Here is a 17,121-nt window from a genome sequence, read left to right as displayed (position 1 = left end):
GGTTCCTTGAACGTTTTCCTGGGATGTTTTATTAAAGCTCTGAGCACGAAGATTATAGGTTATTTGGAGGTTTCTTAATAACTTCCTTAAAACTGAAGGAATGTTTCAATAATACTTTTAATAACACTGATAGCTTATTTTGTGTTAACCTTTTTGAACTCCAAGCACAGTTAGGATATGTGGAAATTAATTTCCTTAGACATGAATCATGCAAACACATTATTTTATTTTATTTTGAAACGACATCAGTGGGATTCAAATCTATAATCTTCTGTTCCTTATCCATGGAATTAGTCCACTGCGCTACCAGGATGGAACCAGCATGCTATGTTATTTTACACATATAAAGCTGTTCATTTTAGACTACTCAGACAGACCCTATTTCAAAGGAAACAAACACTCATTAAGATCAGGTGTGGCAAATTAGTGGGTGCAGCTAACACACCTGAACACACGTAACAAGATAGAGTTTTGTTGATGCTAAGAACGGAAGATGTATATGTTTTTAACCCCAAGTCTAAGCTGGGGGAGGGTTATACTAAGCTAAATGGAATTGTTTTAAGAAGGTTCCTTTAGCTATTAGATTTTTTTGTTTAAGACCCCTTGAAGTATAAAATAAAATATCTAAACAAATTATTTGATAACATTTTTTGGTGGGGCCTTACTGCTATTAACCCATACAAACACATTGAATAACATATTCAGAACATGGAACAAAAACATCAAAAGAAAGTTTAAGAAAGATCAGGAAACTTAAAAAAAAAATGTAAATGACTAAACAGTGTCCATATATTTTTTTCAACTGGTACCAGGGGACCTTCAGACAAGTCTTGTGAGGCCTGTGGACATCCTAGAACAAAACATGTATGAGTTTGTGAGAGTCTCACCTTACCACAGAGGAATCATATTAGTGTGTAGCCCAAACTGTACAGATGCTACAGAGAGAAGTTGGAATATTAGCTGTAATATTGGCTGTACTGACTTCAGATGAGTCCTAAGATGCTTGTGGGGGTCGAAGAGCAAAACGGAGACACCATCGTGTTTGCGAGAGTCTCATCTATACATAGAGGGGTAATAGTAGGAAAAACCGTTTGGACGCTACAGACGATTTCCGGGATGTCTCATGGTCTGACAAACACGCTTCTAGCTCTGTCACATTTTACCGCAAATGCGAAAGTGTTACATGCAATACAAAAAAACATATTTAAACGGACAGATTTTTATGGTTATTTTTGTATTATGCTATTGTATTCACCCTTAGGTTAAATAGCATTCATAGAAAGTTCTCTGAGCGTTTCAAAAGTTTTCTTGTGGTTTTTATGGAAAGTTTTCTTAACGTTCTGGAAAAATTTGAAAAAATTACTAAGTATAACCATGAGGAAACCTGTAGGAAACGCTATGCTGAAGTACCAAAATTCTCACAGCAGAGTGTTGTTTCTTAATGAATTCTCACCAAGCTCGAAGAAATATATGGTTTTCAGAATGTTATGTCCTAGCTTGGATATGTCTGTAGTTGTGTGGAGCCATAGTGTGAGTGGAATGCAGATCTGGGTTGAAATAGTCTGGCAAACACTATAGGTGTGCTTGATTTGGCCTACCCGGCGCACTGGGTTTGCACTTTCGGGACTTTTCTATTGATAAAGTTAAATCAAGTGTGCCTAAATTATTTTAAAGAATACCAATTCATTTCAACCCTGATATGGTAGAATGAAATAGGGGATTGGCTTTTGTACATTTCCAGCCTCTGCTACTGACCTGTAGTTTGGTGGGAGTGTCACCTACAGCCCCATGTTGGTGTAAAGAATGTCCCCCCTCACCACACTTTACACAATAAACACACACACACACACACACACACACACACACACACACACACACACACACACACACAGGTTATTGATTCAAATCATTCAGTTACTTGTGATAAAGTCCTCAACCCAACTACCCTGTCAGCTCATATTTCAGCTTTGTTTTTTACGCCTGATTGGTTTTGTCCCGATTGGTCTCCTGATTGTGACCTCTGGCGCGTGACCTTTAAAACCTACAGTCGTCCCCAACACTGGCTCTGACACTGGCCCCGGCCCACAGCCAAAGGAGCCAAAGGCAGAGGAGTGGCTGGGCCATTTCTCCAGACAAAAGCAGGGCGGCAGGGGTGGCTGGGAGGACACACCAGCCCAGCCCCTTATGAGTCCAGCCAAGCGGACAGGGAGCAAATTAGGACCAGTGGTTTTTGTCTGCCCTTTCTTTTGGCTCCCTTACAGGGTTGACTGGCATGTCAAGTTTGTCAGGTGCCCTCAAACTGTTTGACCACATCACACGTCCTTTCAGGCTGCCTCAAAGCGTTTCATGTCTTCGTCCCTGATTCGTGTTGTCGCTTTGCGTATGTGCCTCGTTGGGCCACTGAAGCATATGTGTAGAAAAGGTGCAGGCTTGGGGGCCCCGACACAAAGCAACCCCTGCTTTTATTAAGAGACTCACTGCACTGCTACATTATCCTGCCCTTTAAGACATTCTTCAAGCGACCTTTTCAAGTGAGCAAAATCTCCCAGAGCACAAAACAGTGCAATTGAGACTGAAATAATCTCTCTGTTAATTGAATTCCAGGAGAGGAGTTCCCAGCCTTTTCGAGGCAAGTCCTGCGGGGAATTTGGGGCGTACAAACGAAGAACAGGAGGGGCTAAACGTGCAACTCGAGAATGAGGAGAGTGGGACTCTGGGACGGGGACGGAGTGTGGCACAGGTATATTGACATTTCCTCATATCTTATTATGTTTAGCATGTTTTGCATATATCCGCCATTATCTAGTTCCTAAAGTTCTATCATCTTCGCCTAATTTCAGTTTGTGACAAAACAATGTACAGGTAACTACCAAGATAAAGGAAACACCAACATAAAGCGTCTTAATAGGGTGTTGGGCCACCACGAGCTACCAGAACAGATTCAATACACTTTGGGATAGATTCTGGAACTCTATTGGAGGAACGCAACACCATTCTTCCATAAGAAATTCCATAATTTGGTGTTTTGTTGATGGTGGTAGAAAATGCTGTCTCAAGCTCTGCTCCAGAACCTCCCATAATGGTTCAATTGAGTAGAGATCTGGGCCCAGATTCACAAAATCTTCTTAAGAAGAAATTTCTTCTTAACTGCCATTTTCTCCTCAACTGTAGACTTAAAAAGAAAGTTAAGCAAAGTTGCTATTCCTCAAAAGAGTTATTGGAAATATTCTTGGGCTATTTCTTATGTTCGCCTTAGATTCTTGAAAATAACGTTTTTCAATTTGTTCTTAATTCCAAGATAGCTAAACCCTTGTCTTAACCTCTCTGATCTCCCAAACCCGGATCCGGTATCGTGACTACAGCCTCAAGCTCATTACCATAACGCAACGTTAACTATTCATGAAAATCGCAAATGAAATGAAATAAATATGCCATCTCGCAAGCTTAGCCTTTTGTAAACAACACTGTCATCTCAGATTTTCAAAATATGCTTCTCAACCATAGGAAAACAATAATTTGTGTAAAAGTAGCTAGCTAGCAAAGCATTTAGCGTTAGCATTAGCGTTAGCATCCAGCACGCAACATTTCAACAAAAACATAAAAGCCTTCAAATAAAATAATTTACCTTTGAAGAACTTCTGATGTTTTCAATGAGGATACTCTCAGTTAGATAGCAGATGCTCAGTTTTTCCAAAAAGATTCTTTGTGTATTAGAAATAGCTCCGTTTTATACATCACATTTGGCTACCAAAAAAACCCTGAAAATTCAGTCCTCAAAACGCGAACTTTTTTCCAAATTAACTCCATAATATCGACTGAAAACATGGCAAACGTTGTTTAGAATCAATCATCAAGGTGTTTTTCACATATCTCTTCATTGATACATCGTTCTTGGACACATGGTTTCTCCCCTGAATCAAATGGTAAAGTACAAGCAGCTGGCAATTGCGCACCGAATTCCACGCAGGACACCAGGCGGACACTTGGAAAATGTAGTCTCTTATGGTCAATCTTCCAATGATATGCCTACAAATACGTCACAATGCTGCTAAGACCTTGGGCGAACGACAGAAAGTGTAGGCTCATTCCTTGCGCAATCACAGCCATATAAGGAGACAATGGAAAACAGAGCTTCAGAAATTCTGCTAATTCCTGGTTGATGCATCATCTTGGTTTCGCCTGTAGAATGAGTTCTGGGGCACTTACAGACAAAATCTTTGCAGATTCTGAAACTTCAGAGTGTTTTCTTTCCAAAACTGTCAATATGCATAGTCGAGCATCTTTTCGTGACAAAATATTGCGCTTAAAACGGGAACATTTTTTATCCAAAAATGAAATAGCGCCCCTAGAGATCTAACAGGTTAAACTCAATGAGTGAAGTGAAAAATTCTTCCCTAGTTATTTTGCTCAAAATCTAAAAAGTCCAACCTAGATTCAAGCCAATCTCCTAGGTAGTTGAACATGTTATTACTCCAACCTTGTGAAAGTGACAAACTGATACATTTTTGTCAAAAACAACTTTATATCGATGGAGTGCCATTGATTTTGACGACCTGGGCCCAGATTCACGAAACACTTCTTATGCAAAAACTTGAGAATGTTCTTTAAATAAAAATAAGAAGTTCATGAGATAGTTCGTTAGTGCAATTCCTCAACAATATCGTAAGATTTAATGATTTTCTTCCGAGCGTCTCAAATATCTTCTTACAGATCTTCTTAAGATGTTTGTTGCTAGGCAATGGTTTTTGGTATCTAGCTAGCAATGGCAATCATGTTAGCATATTTCTTACTGAGATTATCGTTCTAAAACATGTTCTTGCGTTTAAAGTAACTTTCACATGGGGTTTGTGAGTGAACTAAACATGTTCAATTACTTTCATGTGCTTTTTGTCGCACTGCCCTGAGTTTAAGACAAGGGTTTAGCTATCTTGGAATTAACAACATTATACAACTTTATTTTCAAGAATCAAATTTCTTCTTAACTTTATGCTTAAGGATAAACATAAGAAATAGCGCAAGAAAATGTCCAATAACCTTTTTGAGGAATAGCAACTTTGCTTAAATTTCTTCTTAAGTCTATAGTTAAGAAAAAAATGGCAGTTAAGAAGAAATTGCTTCTTAAGAAGATTTTGTGACTCTGGGCCCTGGTGACTGAGATGGCCATGGTATAGGGTTTACATAATTTTCATGCTCATCAAACCATTCAGTGACCACTCGTGGACAGGGGCATTGTCATCCCACAGGGGCATAGCCAATGATGGCCCTAAGCATGATGAAATGTTAATTGCTTAATTTACTCATAAACCACACTGGTTTTCAATATACTTTGTATTCCTCATTTACAAAAGTGTTCATTATTTTGGCAGTTACCTGTATATTGTAGAGCAGTGGTCACCAACCTGTCGATCCTTTCTGTAAAAAATACAAAGACAAAGCCTAGCATTCCAATGTTGTTAATTTTTGTTTTGCGCTGTTAATTGAAAGGTGCACTTGATTCAGCTGTCCTAGCCTGCCGGGAAGGCTTTTTCAACCATTTCATGTGTCTGAAGGTAGGACTCCGCCTACCTGGCAGGCCCAGAGAGCAAATCAAGTGCACCTATAGGCCTACCGCTGGCCAATCAGATAGTTCAAATGAACATGTCTGCACAGTTTCCTCGAGCCATAGACTGTAAAAAGAAGCCTTGAACGCAGAGCAAACTTTATACTGTGAGATTTCTAAACTTTTGACCTGAGAGAGACTTTTTTTTAAATTTCATGTTTAGGTAGTTATTTAGCACTGGCAACACTTTGTTCAACACTTTTATGATCCATAAAATGCGCATTCTCCCTACTTCCACTCACACTACAACCAGCACAGCAGCTGCAATGAAGGAGTATAACAAAGTGTTCCGATAAGCTTGCATTGTTACTGTTATACGCTTGTGTCTTTTTTAATATCAAGGAATATTTCACTTTCTTTGGTCATAGGAATAACAACATGAATTGGTGCATGAGGCAGAAATAATGCAGTGCGACTTGAGTTTGCCATCAACTGGAAGACCGTGTCCCCTTTTCTCAGAGGAGGGAGGGACTGTGAGTCGGGTCACTTGGGTGAGAGGCAGCCTCACCGCTACTCACTCCCTCCCCTCAGACTGACCATCAGATGCAGGCCATCAGTCCAGTACAAAAAAATTCAAGCATAGCTAATATGCAGTGATAATGTATTGGGCCTATGGCCTACTGCACAAACATAATGTTAATGTTGCATAGCTTACGTTTTTTTTTAAGTCATGCTAAAGAAAAATCTGAGCGAAAGCATTTTCACTCAGAAAGTAAAAAGACGCAAAACCGGAACTGGAAGCATAGAAATAATGTTCTTCAGACTTGCCTTCAATGACAATGACAGATCTGTAACACACATTTCTATATGGATTTGGTCAGTTCACCCACAAAGCTACATTCTGGACTTTTAAAGGAAAGATTCACCCATTTTGAATGTTGTGTCATATTTGTGCAACTCTGAGCGATGTACTATCGATTCCCGGGGTTATTTCATGTGTATCTGATCGATTTGCCATTAATGATTTTCCCTCATATGATGCATAAAGTGCCATTCCGGCTGTATATCTGCCTGCTTGAGCAGCTTTCCTACTTGCAGAGTCAAAATAAGAGCTTATGTGTAACGGCTTTCTTCTGTGGACGAAGGCGAAGACCAAAGCGCAGCGTGGTTAGTGTTCATCATGTTTAATAACGACGATAAACGTGAACACTACAAAATACAAAACAACTAATGTGGAAAAAACCGAAACAGTTCTGTCTGGTGTAGACACATGAAGACAGAAGACAACCACCCACAAAACCGGCTACCTAAATATGGTTCCCAATCAGAGACAATGACTAACACCTGCCTCTGATTGAGAACCATATCAGGCCAAACATAGAAACGAGAAAACTAGACACACAACATAGAATGCCCACTCAGCTCACGTCCTGACCAACACTAAAACAAAGAAAACACAAAATAACTATGGTCAGAACGTGACATTATGTTATGTATTATTATTATTATTATTATTATTATTATTACCAGCAGTAAAGGAAGTAGTAGTAGCTGTACTACAATCTAAGAAAAAAAGGGTCTATCTCAAACCTAAATTGGTTCTTTGGCTGTCCCCGTAGGAGAAGCCTTTAAAGAACACTTTTTGGTTCCAGGTAGAACCCTGATGGGTTCCATGTCGGACCCTTTCCACAGAGGGTTTTACATGGAACCCAAAAGGGTTCTCCTATGGGGACAGCCAAAGAACCCTTTTGGAACTGTTTTTTTTTCTAAGAGTTTTGTTGTTGTTGTATTATTATTAATAGTAGTAATAGTAATAATAAAAGGAGTTGTTGTTAATAGGGGGCACTATTTTTATTTTTGGAAAAATAACGTTCCCAAAGTAAACCACCTATTTCTCAGGACCAGATGCTAGAATATGCATATAATTGACAGCTTAGGATAGAAAACACTCTAAAGTTTCCAAAACTGTCAAAATATTGTCTGTGAGTATAACAGAACTGATATTGCAGGCGAAAGCCTAAGAAAAATCCAATCAGGAAGTGACTCATGTTTTGAAACCGTTGTGTTCCTATACACCCCTATTGCCTACTGAAAGGGATATTAACCAGATTCCTTTTTCTACGTATTCCCTAAGGTGTCTCCAGCATTTTGACATAGTTTCACGCCTTTATGTTGAAGAATGAGCGTAAACGACTACATTGCGTAAGTGGCCAGCTGATCAGAGTGATTCTTGCATAAAAGACAGAGGTAGTCATTTTTCCTCTCGCTCCTACTGAAAAGCCAATTGTCCCGGTTGATATATTATCAAATAGATATTTGAAAAACACCTTGAGGATTGATTATAAAAAACGTTTGCCATGTTTCTGTTGATATTATGAATATAATTTGTAATTTTGTTCGCCGTTGTCGTGACTGCTATTTCCGGTGGATTTCTGAACATAACATGACAAACAAACGGAGGTATTTTGGGTATAAAAATAATCTTTATGGATCATTAGGAACATTTGCTGTCTAACTGGGAGTCTCGTCAGTGAAAACATTCGAAGATCATCAAGGGTAAACGGTTAATTTGATTGCTTTTCTGATTTTTGTGACCAAGCTTCCTGCTGCTAGCTGGACATAATGCTATGCTAGGCTATCGATAAACTTAATTTCGATAAAAGCATAATTTCAAAATCTGAGATGACAGGGTGATTAACAAAAGGCTAAGCTGTGTTTCACTATATTTCACTTGTGAATATTTTCTAGTAATATTTTTTGACCATTGCGCTATGCTAATTAGTGTAGTTGATGACAATTCTCCCGGATCCAGGATGGGTAGTTCTGTAGATGTCATATGTTTTGCCAGTATCATAAGTTGACACTATTGATATCCATAGAATTACATTGTGAATTTTAAGAGTGCATGGTGTAAATGTCAGATGTGGCACATCTGTCTCTTTTCAATAGCTGTTCCAGATCATCAAGGCCCTGGTGAAGAACCACTACCAGGCAGCAGAGCGAGTCTTTGAGAAGCTGGATGAGAAGAACACCAAACGTCTCAGTCAAGAGACCTTCTACCAGCTTCTAAAGAGGTAAATTCTGCCTGTTTCGCAAATGGCACCCTATTCCCTACAATCTGCACTACTTTTGAGCAAAGTAGTACACTATGTAAGAAATAGGATGCTATTTGTGACGCAACCCTTGTCTTTCTCTTAAATCATGTTAATTATCACAAAAACAATATGATCATTATGTCAACGTACAGTATATACTGTATGTGAATATACATGAACATATATTCACACACAGTGGTGTAAAGTACTTAAGTAAAAATACTTTAAAGTACTACTTAAGTTGTTTTTTTGGGTATCTGTACTTTACTTTACTATTTGTATTTTTGATTACTTTTTCTTTTACTCCACCACATTCCTAAAGAAATAATGTACTTTTTACTCCTTACATTGTCCCTGACACCCAAAATTACTAGTTACATTTTGAATGCTTAGCAGGACAGGAAAATTGTCTAATTCACAGATGTATGAAGAGAAAATCTGTGGTCATCCCTACTGCCTCTGATCTGGCAGACTCACTAAACACTAATGCTTCGTTTGTAAATTATGTCTGAGTGTTGAAGGAATTTGAAATTATTTATATTTTGATACTTAAGTATATTTTAGCGATTACATTTACTTTTGATACTTAAGTACATTTAAACCAAATACTTTTAGGCTTTTACTCAAGTAGTATTTTACTGGGAGACTTACTTGAGTCATTTTCTTTTAAGTTATCTTTTATTTTACTCAAGTATGACAATTGGGTACTTTCCCCAACACTGTTCACACACAATTTCAACTCACTGGTAAAGGGATGATGCCCTAAATATGACGGTAAAGACCCATGAATAACAACAAACACAGATCATTCCTAAAAATGTGAAATGTTTCTCTGAATCGCTTATATTGTTTTGCTTCACTGTAAAATAAATACAAATGTAACTGTTTAAATGTCTAAGTTTGCTGGACTAAAACATGTTGAGCTGACATGGAATACTTTACTAGCCAAGGCAGTTTGTTCACTTTAAGCTGAATTTAAAAAAAAATATGTTGTGTGAACTTACTGTAGGTATTGAAGTTTGACTTTGCAACTACAGTAGCTGAGTCAACCACACAATGTGTTTCGTTTGCAGAACTAATTTAGACCCTCAACTTTGCTGCAACTGAAAATATTGTGTTTTGTTATCTAAAGTAATCATTTGCCATTTGACAAGACATGATTTTCATCTTTTTTTCCACAGAACTGAGAAGTCATAGTAATTCTAAATTTGTTAGAAATAATAATTTTTTACCTAAGCTCTTTTAATGGAAAACATTACTCAAAATATGAATAATTGATTGGTGTTTAGATATTATAGTCTATAACAAAAAGGCTTTTAATCTGAACTTTTTCCCCGACAGAATAATACTATTCTTCAGGCAATGTCTTGGGAAATTACTCAAAATGTATTATATGCCCCCAGTTCCTGTGAGCATCTCTCAATGGTTTCACAGAGTTATGGAATGCATACTGTCTCTTTGTCTTACCACCGTGTCAAATCAACTGATTCATCTTTAGTACTTCTCAGATGTCACACAACCCTGTCTCTCCTCGTGACACAAGTGCCCCTTGTTGTGGCGCCACATGATAACCAAAGCCACCCTCGCGATACTCACACAGTCATACGCACTGATCTGAGGGTCGCTTTGGAGACCTTTTGTCCACAAAAACAATGGCCATCAGAAGCAGCACTTTCTCCTGGCAAATGATGCCTTAATTGTGGGAGTTAACAAGCCTGCTCTTTTTTTTCCCATGAATAACAATGCGTTTACTGTGATTTTGTTTTTCTTGAGAGCACAGGCAGACCATTTTCTATGGCGTATTGCACGCTTGTTTTGGTGTTCCCATGTCATGCTCTGTTCTGCATTGGGCTCCATGTCTATCAGAATCCCACTACCAAAGAAGAGTGACAAAGACTGAGAGACTGGGGATACCTTTTCAAAGTTTGGGGAACATTTTGAAAAAATGTATTGTTCATTTATCTGAGTCTTCTTTTGACCCTTTCCCACTTGTTTTCTCCTTTATATCGTTTCCCTCCTTTATCTGTCTATTCATTTTTTGGCTGGAATATCCCAGTGGCTGCCCTAAATAGAGGTAGTGTTGAATAGAACATCTCCATGGATTTGCATAATCTCGGGCATTGGGGTTCTCAGTGCGGGTGAGCACATTGAGGGTCGTGCCAACTGCGAAAAGGTAAACCCTTCATCCCTTGGCAGGGGGGACACTCACCCTACCCTTCCAGAGTCTTAGTACAATAACTTAGTAGTCAGAATCCACCATGTCCACAGCTAATATACCACATCTAGCCAGTTAAAACTTTCCCTTCTGAGATACTCCCGCTATCTGTAATATTTTCCACTCAATCCAGTTTTTTTTAATGTTATATATATATATATTTTAGGATTTGTCATTTGAAAACATTTTATATCTCACATATATCCATCTACATGGGTTATATAAAAATCGAATAACGAAAATAGTTAAATTATCAGGGTCAAATCTGTTTCTCTTCAAAGGACTTCTTTACTCATCAATAACATATTCTCAGGGAGCTGAGAGTCAGGCAGTATAACTGTGTAGACGTTTATTTTTGTATTTTTGTTTTTACATTTCTTACAGACCCATTCATGTCTGCTCTCTTACAGTGCTTCCCATTCTTTGGCCTCCGGTCGATGCCAACAAGGCCTAAGATAGCTGCTTGCTCTCTGATGGGAAACTGTTGCTTATGTGCTGGGTTGTCTGCCAAGTTTTGGCATTGTTATTGGTGAAGTGGGGATTGGGGGATGGGTGTGTGGGTGAGGGGGATTGGGCAAGCAAAAAGGGGCCCTTAAACCCTGTGAGATAGTAGTTATTCATCTATATGTAGTGGGAATTGTCCCCCTCTTCTTTCTCCATCCCTTTCTCCCCCTTTTCTCACTCTCTTGTTCCTTCTCTCCCTCTCGCTCTGTCTCTCTTTTCATCTTTTCATCCTGCAGATTTGACATCCACCCCGAAGTGAGCCGGGGGGAGATCCGACATCTTTGGGTCACTTTGATTACCAACCAGGACAGGACGCTGGATTTCTTGCAGCTTGCGCGCCACTTTGGCTACTCTCCCAAGTCCTCGTGCTTTCCCAACGCCAAGCGCAGCCCCCCGAAGAAAGGGGATGAGAATCTCCGGCAGTGCTCCAGAAAGCTCCACTGTGTGTCTGACATACTTGCAGATGGAGTGCGTGCCAAGGTAGGGGTAAGGGGGCAGGGGTGGGAAGATAAGAGCGGGGGTAGAGGGGACTTACAAAGCGAACCAGGGTAAGCCCCTATCGCCTTCAACACACACACATACAACACTGTGCTACCCACGTCTGTCTAATGGGACCTCAATTGCGAGCTTGTTTAAGGTTACAGCATAGTGTGTGTGTGTGTGTGTGTGTGTGTGTGTGTGTGTTAGGGGGGACTGTTGGCTGTTGGGAGGGTATGGGAACAGGGGGCCATGGAAGTTCACTAGGGGGACTTGCTGCTCACACTTATCCAGCAGAGAGAGCATTGTCCTTCACATGGGAGAACCAGAGGACCTCCACTGCTGTCTCCCTACCACCATATCCCCACTCATGTGAGTTTGGAATGGGAGGCCACTCAGCTTTGGTGCAACTCTCAGAGAACCTCCCAACTGCCCCTTCCCTTCTACCTTCCCTGTGATCATGATAATAATAATCATCCCACTTTAAACAAAGCACAACTTTTAAGGATTAACAAAGCTTTTATAACCCCTTTTTTAAAGGATAGTGGAATTCCACTTATATATTTTCCAGATTTGAAATGACAGAGGGGGATACAGATTGGACAAACAGATTGAAGGGTTGGAGCTGGGTTTGAACCTTGATCTCTGGTGGAGAGAGTGGTATAGCCGACATATGTGTCTTGGGCCAGGAGATTTAACACTAGACCACCGGCTCGTTACACTATAAACCATTTATAAGACCTACTGTATATAGATGCTTCCAAAATTTTGGAAGCAAATATCATTCCGTATTGTCTCAGTTGGTACTAGATAGAACATGGCCCCCGTCCCAGTCTGTGGAGAAAACAACCTGTGGCAACCTATGTTACCCCCATTGGCCCAGGAAAAAAAGATATTGTTGTCTGCTTGTTTTAGTCAATTACAAAACTACATTTAAGAAAAGTACAGCATGTCTAAAGATTACTTTCCAACATTGCCTGCTCGCAGGCTTTATCACTACTTAGAAAAACATAATATTGTAGGGCTTCCCTCATGCACCTTTTAATTTTTACTTGAGTCATTTTCTATTCAGCTATCTTTACTTTTACCCAAGTATGACATTTGGGTACTTTTTCCACCACTGCAAAAACGACTTGGCTGTTATGGAGAACACTCTCCATTGAGCTAGAGATCAGTCAGTATAGTATTTTAATCTAACTTTACTTTCTGGATCTTAGGGAAAAGGCGGCGAGCTATCTGGTACTCTCGAGTCCACAAAGTTTTGACTTTTCCTCGTCCCATTTTGTTACTGTGATTAGCCTCCCCATCTTATGGGAGCGAGCAGGTGAGTAGCTATCTTCGCTCTTGACAACCCTCCTCCATGGAGCAGGGCCAAGACATACAGTACCAGTTACGTAGCTGTCCTACTGCTCAGGATTATATACAGTATATACAGTACCAGTCCAAAGTCTGGACTCACCTACTCATTCAAGGGTTTTTCTTTATGTTTCCTATTTTCTATATTGTAGAATAATAGTGAAGACATCAAAACTATGAAATGACACATGGAATCATGTAGTAACCAAAGAAGTGTTAAACAAATCCAAATATATTTTATATTTCAGATTCTTCAAATCAGCCACCCTTTGCCTTGATGATAGCTTAATACAGTCTTGTCATTCTCTCAACTCGCTTCATCTGGAATGCTTTCCCAACAGTCTTGAAGGGGTTCCCACATATGCTGAGCACGTTTTGGTTGCTTTTCCTTTACTCTGCATTCCAACTCATCCCAAACCAGATGGGATGTTGTATCGCTGCAGAATGCTGTGGAGCCATGCTGATTTAGTGTGCATTGAATTCTAAATAAAACACAGACAGTGTCACCAGCAAAGCACCCCCACACCATCACACCTCCTCCTCCATGCTTCACGGTGGTAACCACACATGCGCAAATCATCCGTTCACCTACTCTGCGTCTCACAAAAATGTAAAGTTTGGACTCATCAGACCAAAGGAAAGATTTCCACTGGTCTAATGTCCATTGCTGCAAGTCTCTTCCTCTTATTGGTGTCCCTTTTTTATAGTGTTATTTTTTGCAGCAATTTGACCATGAAGGACTGATTCACACAGTCTCCTCTGAAAAGTTGATGTTGAGATGTGTCTGTTACTTGAACTCTGTGAAACATTTATTTTACCTGCAATTTTTGAGAATGGTAACTCTAACAAACTCTAACAACTGCAGCAGAGGTAACTGAGTGTTCCTTTCCTGTGGCGGTCCTCATGAGAGCCAGTTTCACCATAGTGCTTGATGGTTTTTACGGCTGCAGTTGAAGAAACTTTCAAAGTTCTTTACATTTTCCGCATTGACTGATCTTCATGTCTTAAAGTAATGCTGGACTGTCATTTCTCTTAATTCATTTGAGCTGTTCTTGCCATAATATGGACTTGCTTTTTTTTTTACCAATTAGGGCTATCTTCTGTATACCTCCCCTACCTTGTCACAACACAATTGATTGGCTCAAATGCATTAAGAAGGAAAGAAATTCAACAAATTAATTTTAAACAAGGCATACTTGTTCATTTAAATGCATTCCAGGTGACTACCTCATGAAGCTGGTTGAGAGAATTCCAAGAGTGTGCAAAGCTGTCATAAAGGGGGACTACTTTGAAGAATCTTAAATATAAAATATATTTTGATTTGTTTAACAGTTTTTTTGACTACTACATGATTCCATATGTGTTATTTCATAGTTTTGATGTCTTCACTATTATTATACAATGTAGAAAATGGGAAAAATAAAGAAAAATCCTTGAATGAGTAGGTGTGTCCGAACATTTGACTGGTACTGTATGTATATATACACTACTGTTCAAAAATGTGGGGTTACTTAGACATTTCTTTTTTTTTTAAGAAAGAAAGAAAGAAAGAAAGAAAGAAAGAAAGAAAGAAAGAAAGAAGAAAGACACTCTACTTGTCCTCTTGCTCAGTTGTGCACCGGGGCCTCCCACTTCTTTTTATATTCTGGTTAGAGCCAGTTTGCTCTGTTTTGTGAAGGGAGTGGTACACAGCATTGTATGAGATCTTCAGTTTCTTGTCAATTTCTCATATGGAATAGCCTTCATTTCTCAGAACAAGAATAGACTGACAAGTTTCAGAACAAAGTTCTTTGTTTCTGGCCATTTTGAGCCTGTAATTGAACCCACAGATGTTGATGCTCAAGGTACTCAACTAGTCTAAAGAAGGACAGTTTTATTGCTTCATTAATCAGGACAACTGTTTTCAGCTGTGCTAACATAATTGCAAAAGGGTTTTCTAATGATCAATTAACATTTTAAAATTATAAACTTGGATTAGCTAACACAACGTGCCATAGGAACACAGGAGTGACGGTTGCTGATAATGAGCCTCTGTACGCCTATGTATATTTTCCATAAAAATCAGCTGTTTTCCAGCTACAATAGTAATTTGCAACATTAACAATGTCTACACTGTATTTCTGATCAATTTGATCTTATTTGAATGGCCCAAAAAATTTGCTTTTCTTTCAAAAACAAGGACATTTCTAAGTAACCCCAAACTTTTGAACGGTGGTGTACAATATATATTGCCTGACATCTTAGGTCATGGCGCTAGATGCTGATACTTTCAGCATCTATCCAGACAGACTTGCTGCAGCCTGGTATAAGCGATGGCCCTATGAGAGCCCTGGGAGACCACATCCCAAAAGACCGTGCCCATGCCGTTTGGGGTGGACGAGCTGACACACCCAGGAAAAAATGGGTGATGCCATATACTTTCTCTCTTCCACCCCATTCTTTAGAAACTAAATCCACTAAACTGGATCATTTACTAAGTGACAGAAGCCAATCCATTTATCTAAAAAATTACGTTTCAAATGACTGACTTGCGTCATTAACTGCTCTCAACATGTGCAGGAGGCGGCTCAGGGATTAGCCACTACATACATAGAATTTCCCCATCAGCTGGTGTTTGTTTAAATTGGGGGACAGACTAATTGAGCCTTTCCTCTGATTTAAATTCACATTTAACTTGGCTGAGTTTAAACATGCAGCCCAATTCTAGTCTTTTTTTCACAAATTGGTCTTTAGACTAATCAGATCATAAAACTTTAGACTAATCAGATCTGAAAAAGATCTGATGTGATTGGTCAAAATACCAATTAGTGGAAAGATCAGAATTGGCTGCATAATACATGACCAGTGACCCTTGACCCAGCAAATAGTGCCCTCCCAGTTTACAAAACAAGTTCAAACATCCCTAGCCATACAACATATACCCAACACATAAGTCAAGCCAAAACGGTTACAACAAAGTAGGCTATAAGATATTTGAAAACCATTGCATGTGGTATATACAGTACAGTGTAGTACTGGTATAAATAGATGACAACTTTGCAGTTTATGGTGATCATATCGAAAACAAAAATGTATTTGAATTGTCACTTCAGCAAACTATCCTGATTAAAAGACAGCAAAGGTATTTATAAGGAACTACTATGACATACAATATATATACAAAAGTATGTGGACACAACTTTAAATGAGTGGTTTCGGCTATTTCAGCCACATCCGTTGCTGACAGGTGTATAAAATTGAGCACACAGCCATGCAATCTCCATAGACAAACATTGTCAGTAGATTGGCCTTACTGAATGCCACCTTTGCAACGAGGCAGGTTGTTACATTTCTGCCCTGCTTGAGCTGCCCCAGTCAACTGTAAGTGCTGTTATTGTGAAGTGTAAACGTCTAGGAGCAACGGTTCAGCCGCGAAATTGTAGGCCACACAAGCTCACAGAGCGGGGACCACCAAGTGCTGAAGCACGCAGCACGTAAAAATTGTCTGTCCTCGGTTGCAACACTCACTACCGAATTCCAAACTGCCTCTGGAAGCAATGTCGGCACAATAACTACTCGCCAAGAGCTTCGTGAAATGGTTTTCCATGGCTGAGCAGCTACACACATGCCTAAGATCACAATTCGCAATGCCAAGCGTCGGCTGGAGTGGTGTAAAGCTCTCCGCCATTGAACTCTGGAGTGGTGGAAGCGCGTTCTTTGGAGTGATGAATCATGCTTCACCGTCTGGCATCTGGCTTCACCATCGGACGAATTAGGGTTTGGCGTATGCCAGGAGAAAGCTATTTGCCCCAATGCATAGATACAAATTATAACGTCTGGTGGGGTACGAATAATGGTCTGGGGCTGTTTTTCATGGGTTGGGCTAGGCCTCTTACTTCCAGTGAAGGAAAATCTTATCGCTACAGTATACCATGACATTCTAGACGATTCTGTGC

General features: G+C 39.6%; 1 protein-coding gene across 1 annotated transcript in view; it reads left to right on the top strand.

Annotated features, from left to right (window-relative positions):
* The window catches only part of si:ch211-197n1.2 (EF-hand calcium-binding domain-containing protein 6), an 85,671-nt gene that overhangs the window by 63,315 nt on the left and 5,235 nt on the right, over positions 1-17,121 (top strand). The window contains exons 13-15 of the mRNA XM_036933378.1: positions 2,605-2,740; positions 8,489-8,613; positions 11,590-11,833. Of these exons, the coding sequence (XP_036789273.1) occupies positions 2,605-2,740; positions 8,489-8,613; positions 11,590-11,833 (505 nt within the window). The remainder of the gene's footprint in view (positions 1-2,604; positions 2,741-8,488; positions 8,614-11,589; positions 11,834-17,121) is intronic.

This window comes from Oncorhynchus mykiss, chromosome 10 (genome assembly GCF_013265735.2).
Source record: "Oncorhynchus mykiss isolate Arlee chromosome 10, USDA_OmykA_1.1, whole genome shotgun sequence".
NCBI classification, from domain to species: domain Eukaryota; kingdom Metazoa; phylum Chordata; class Actinopteri; order Salmoniformes; family Salmonidae; genus Oncorhynchus; species Oncorhynchus mykiss.
This window is presented reverse-complemented; position numbering and strand designations above follow the sequence as displayed.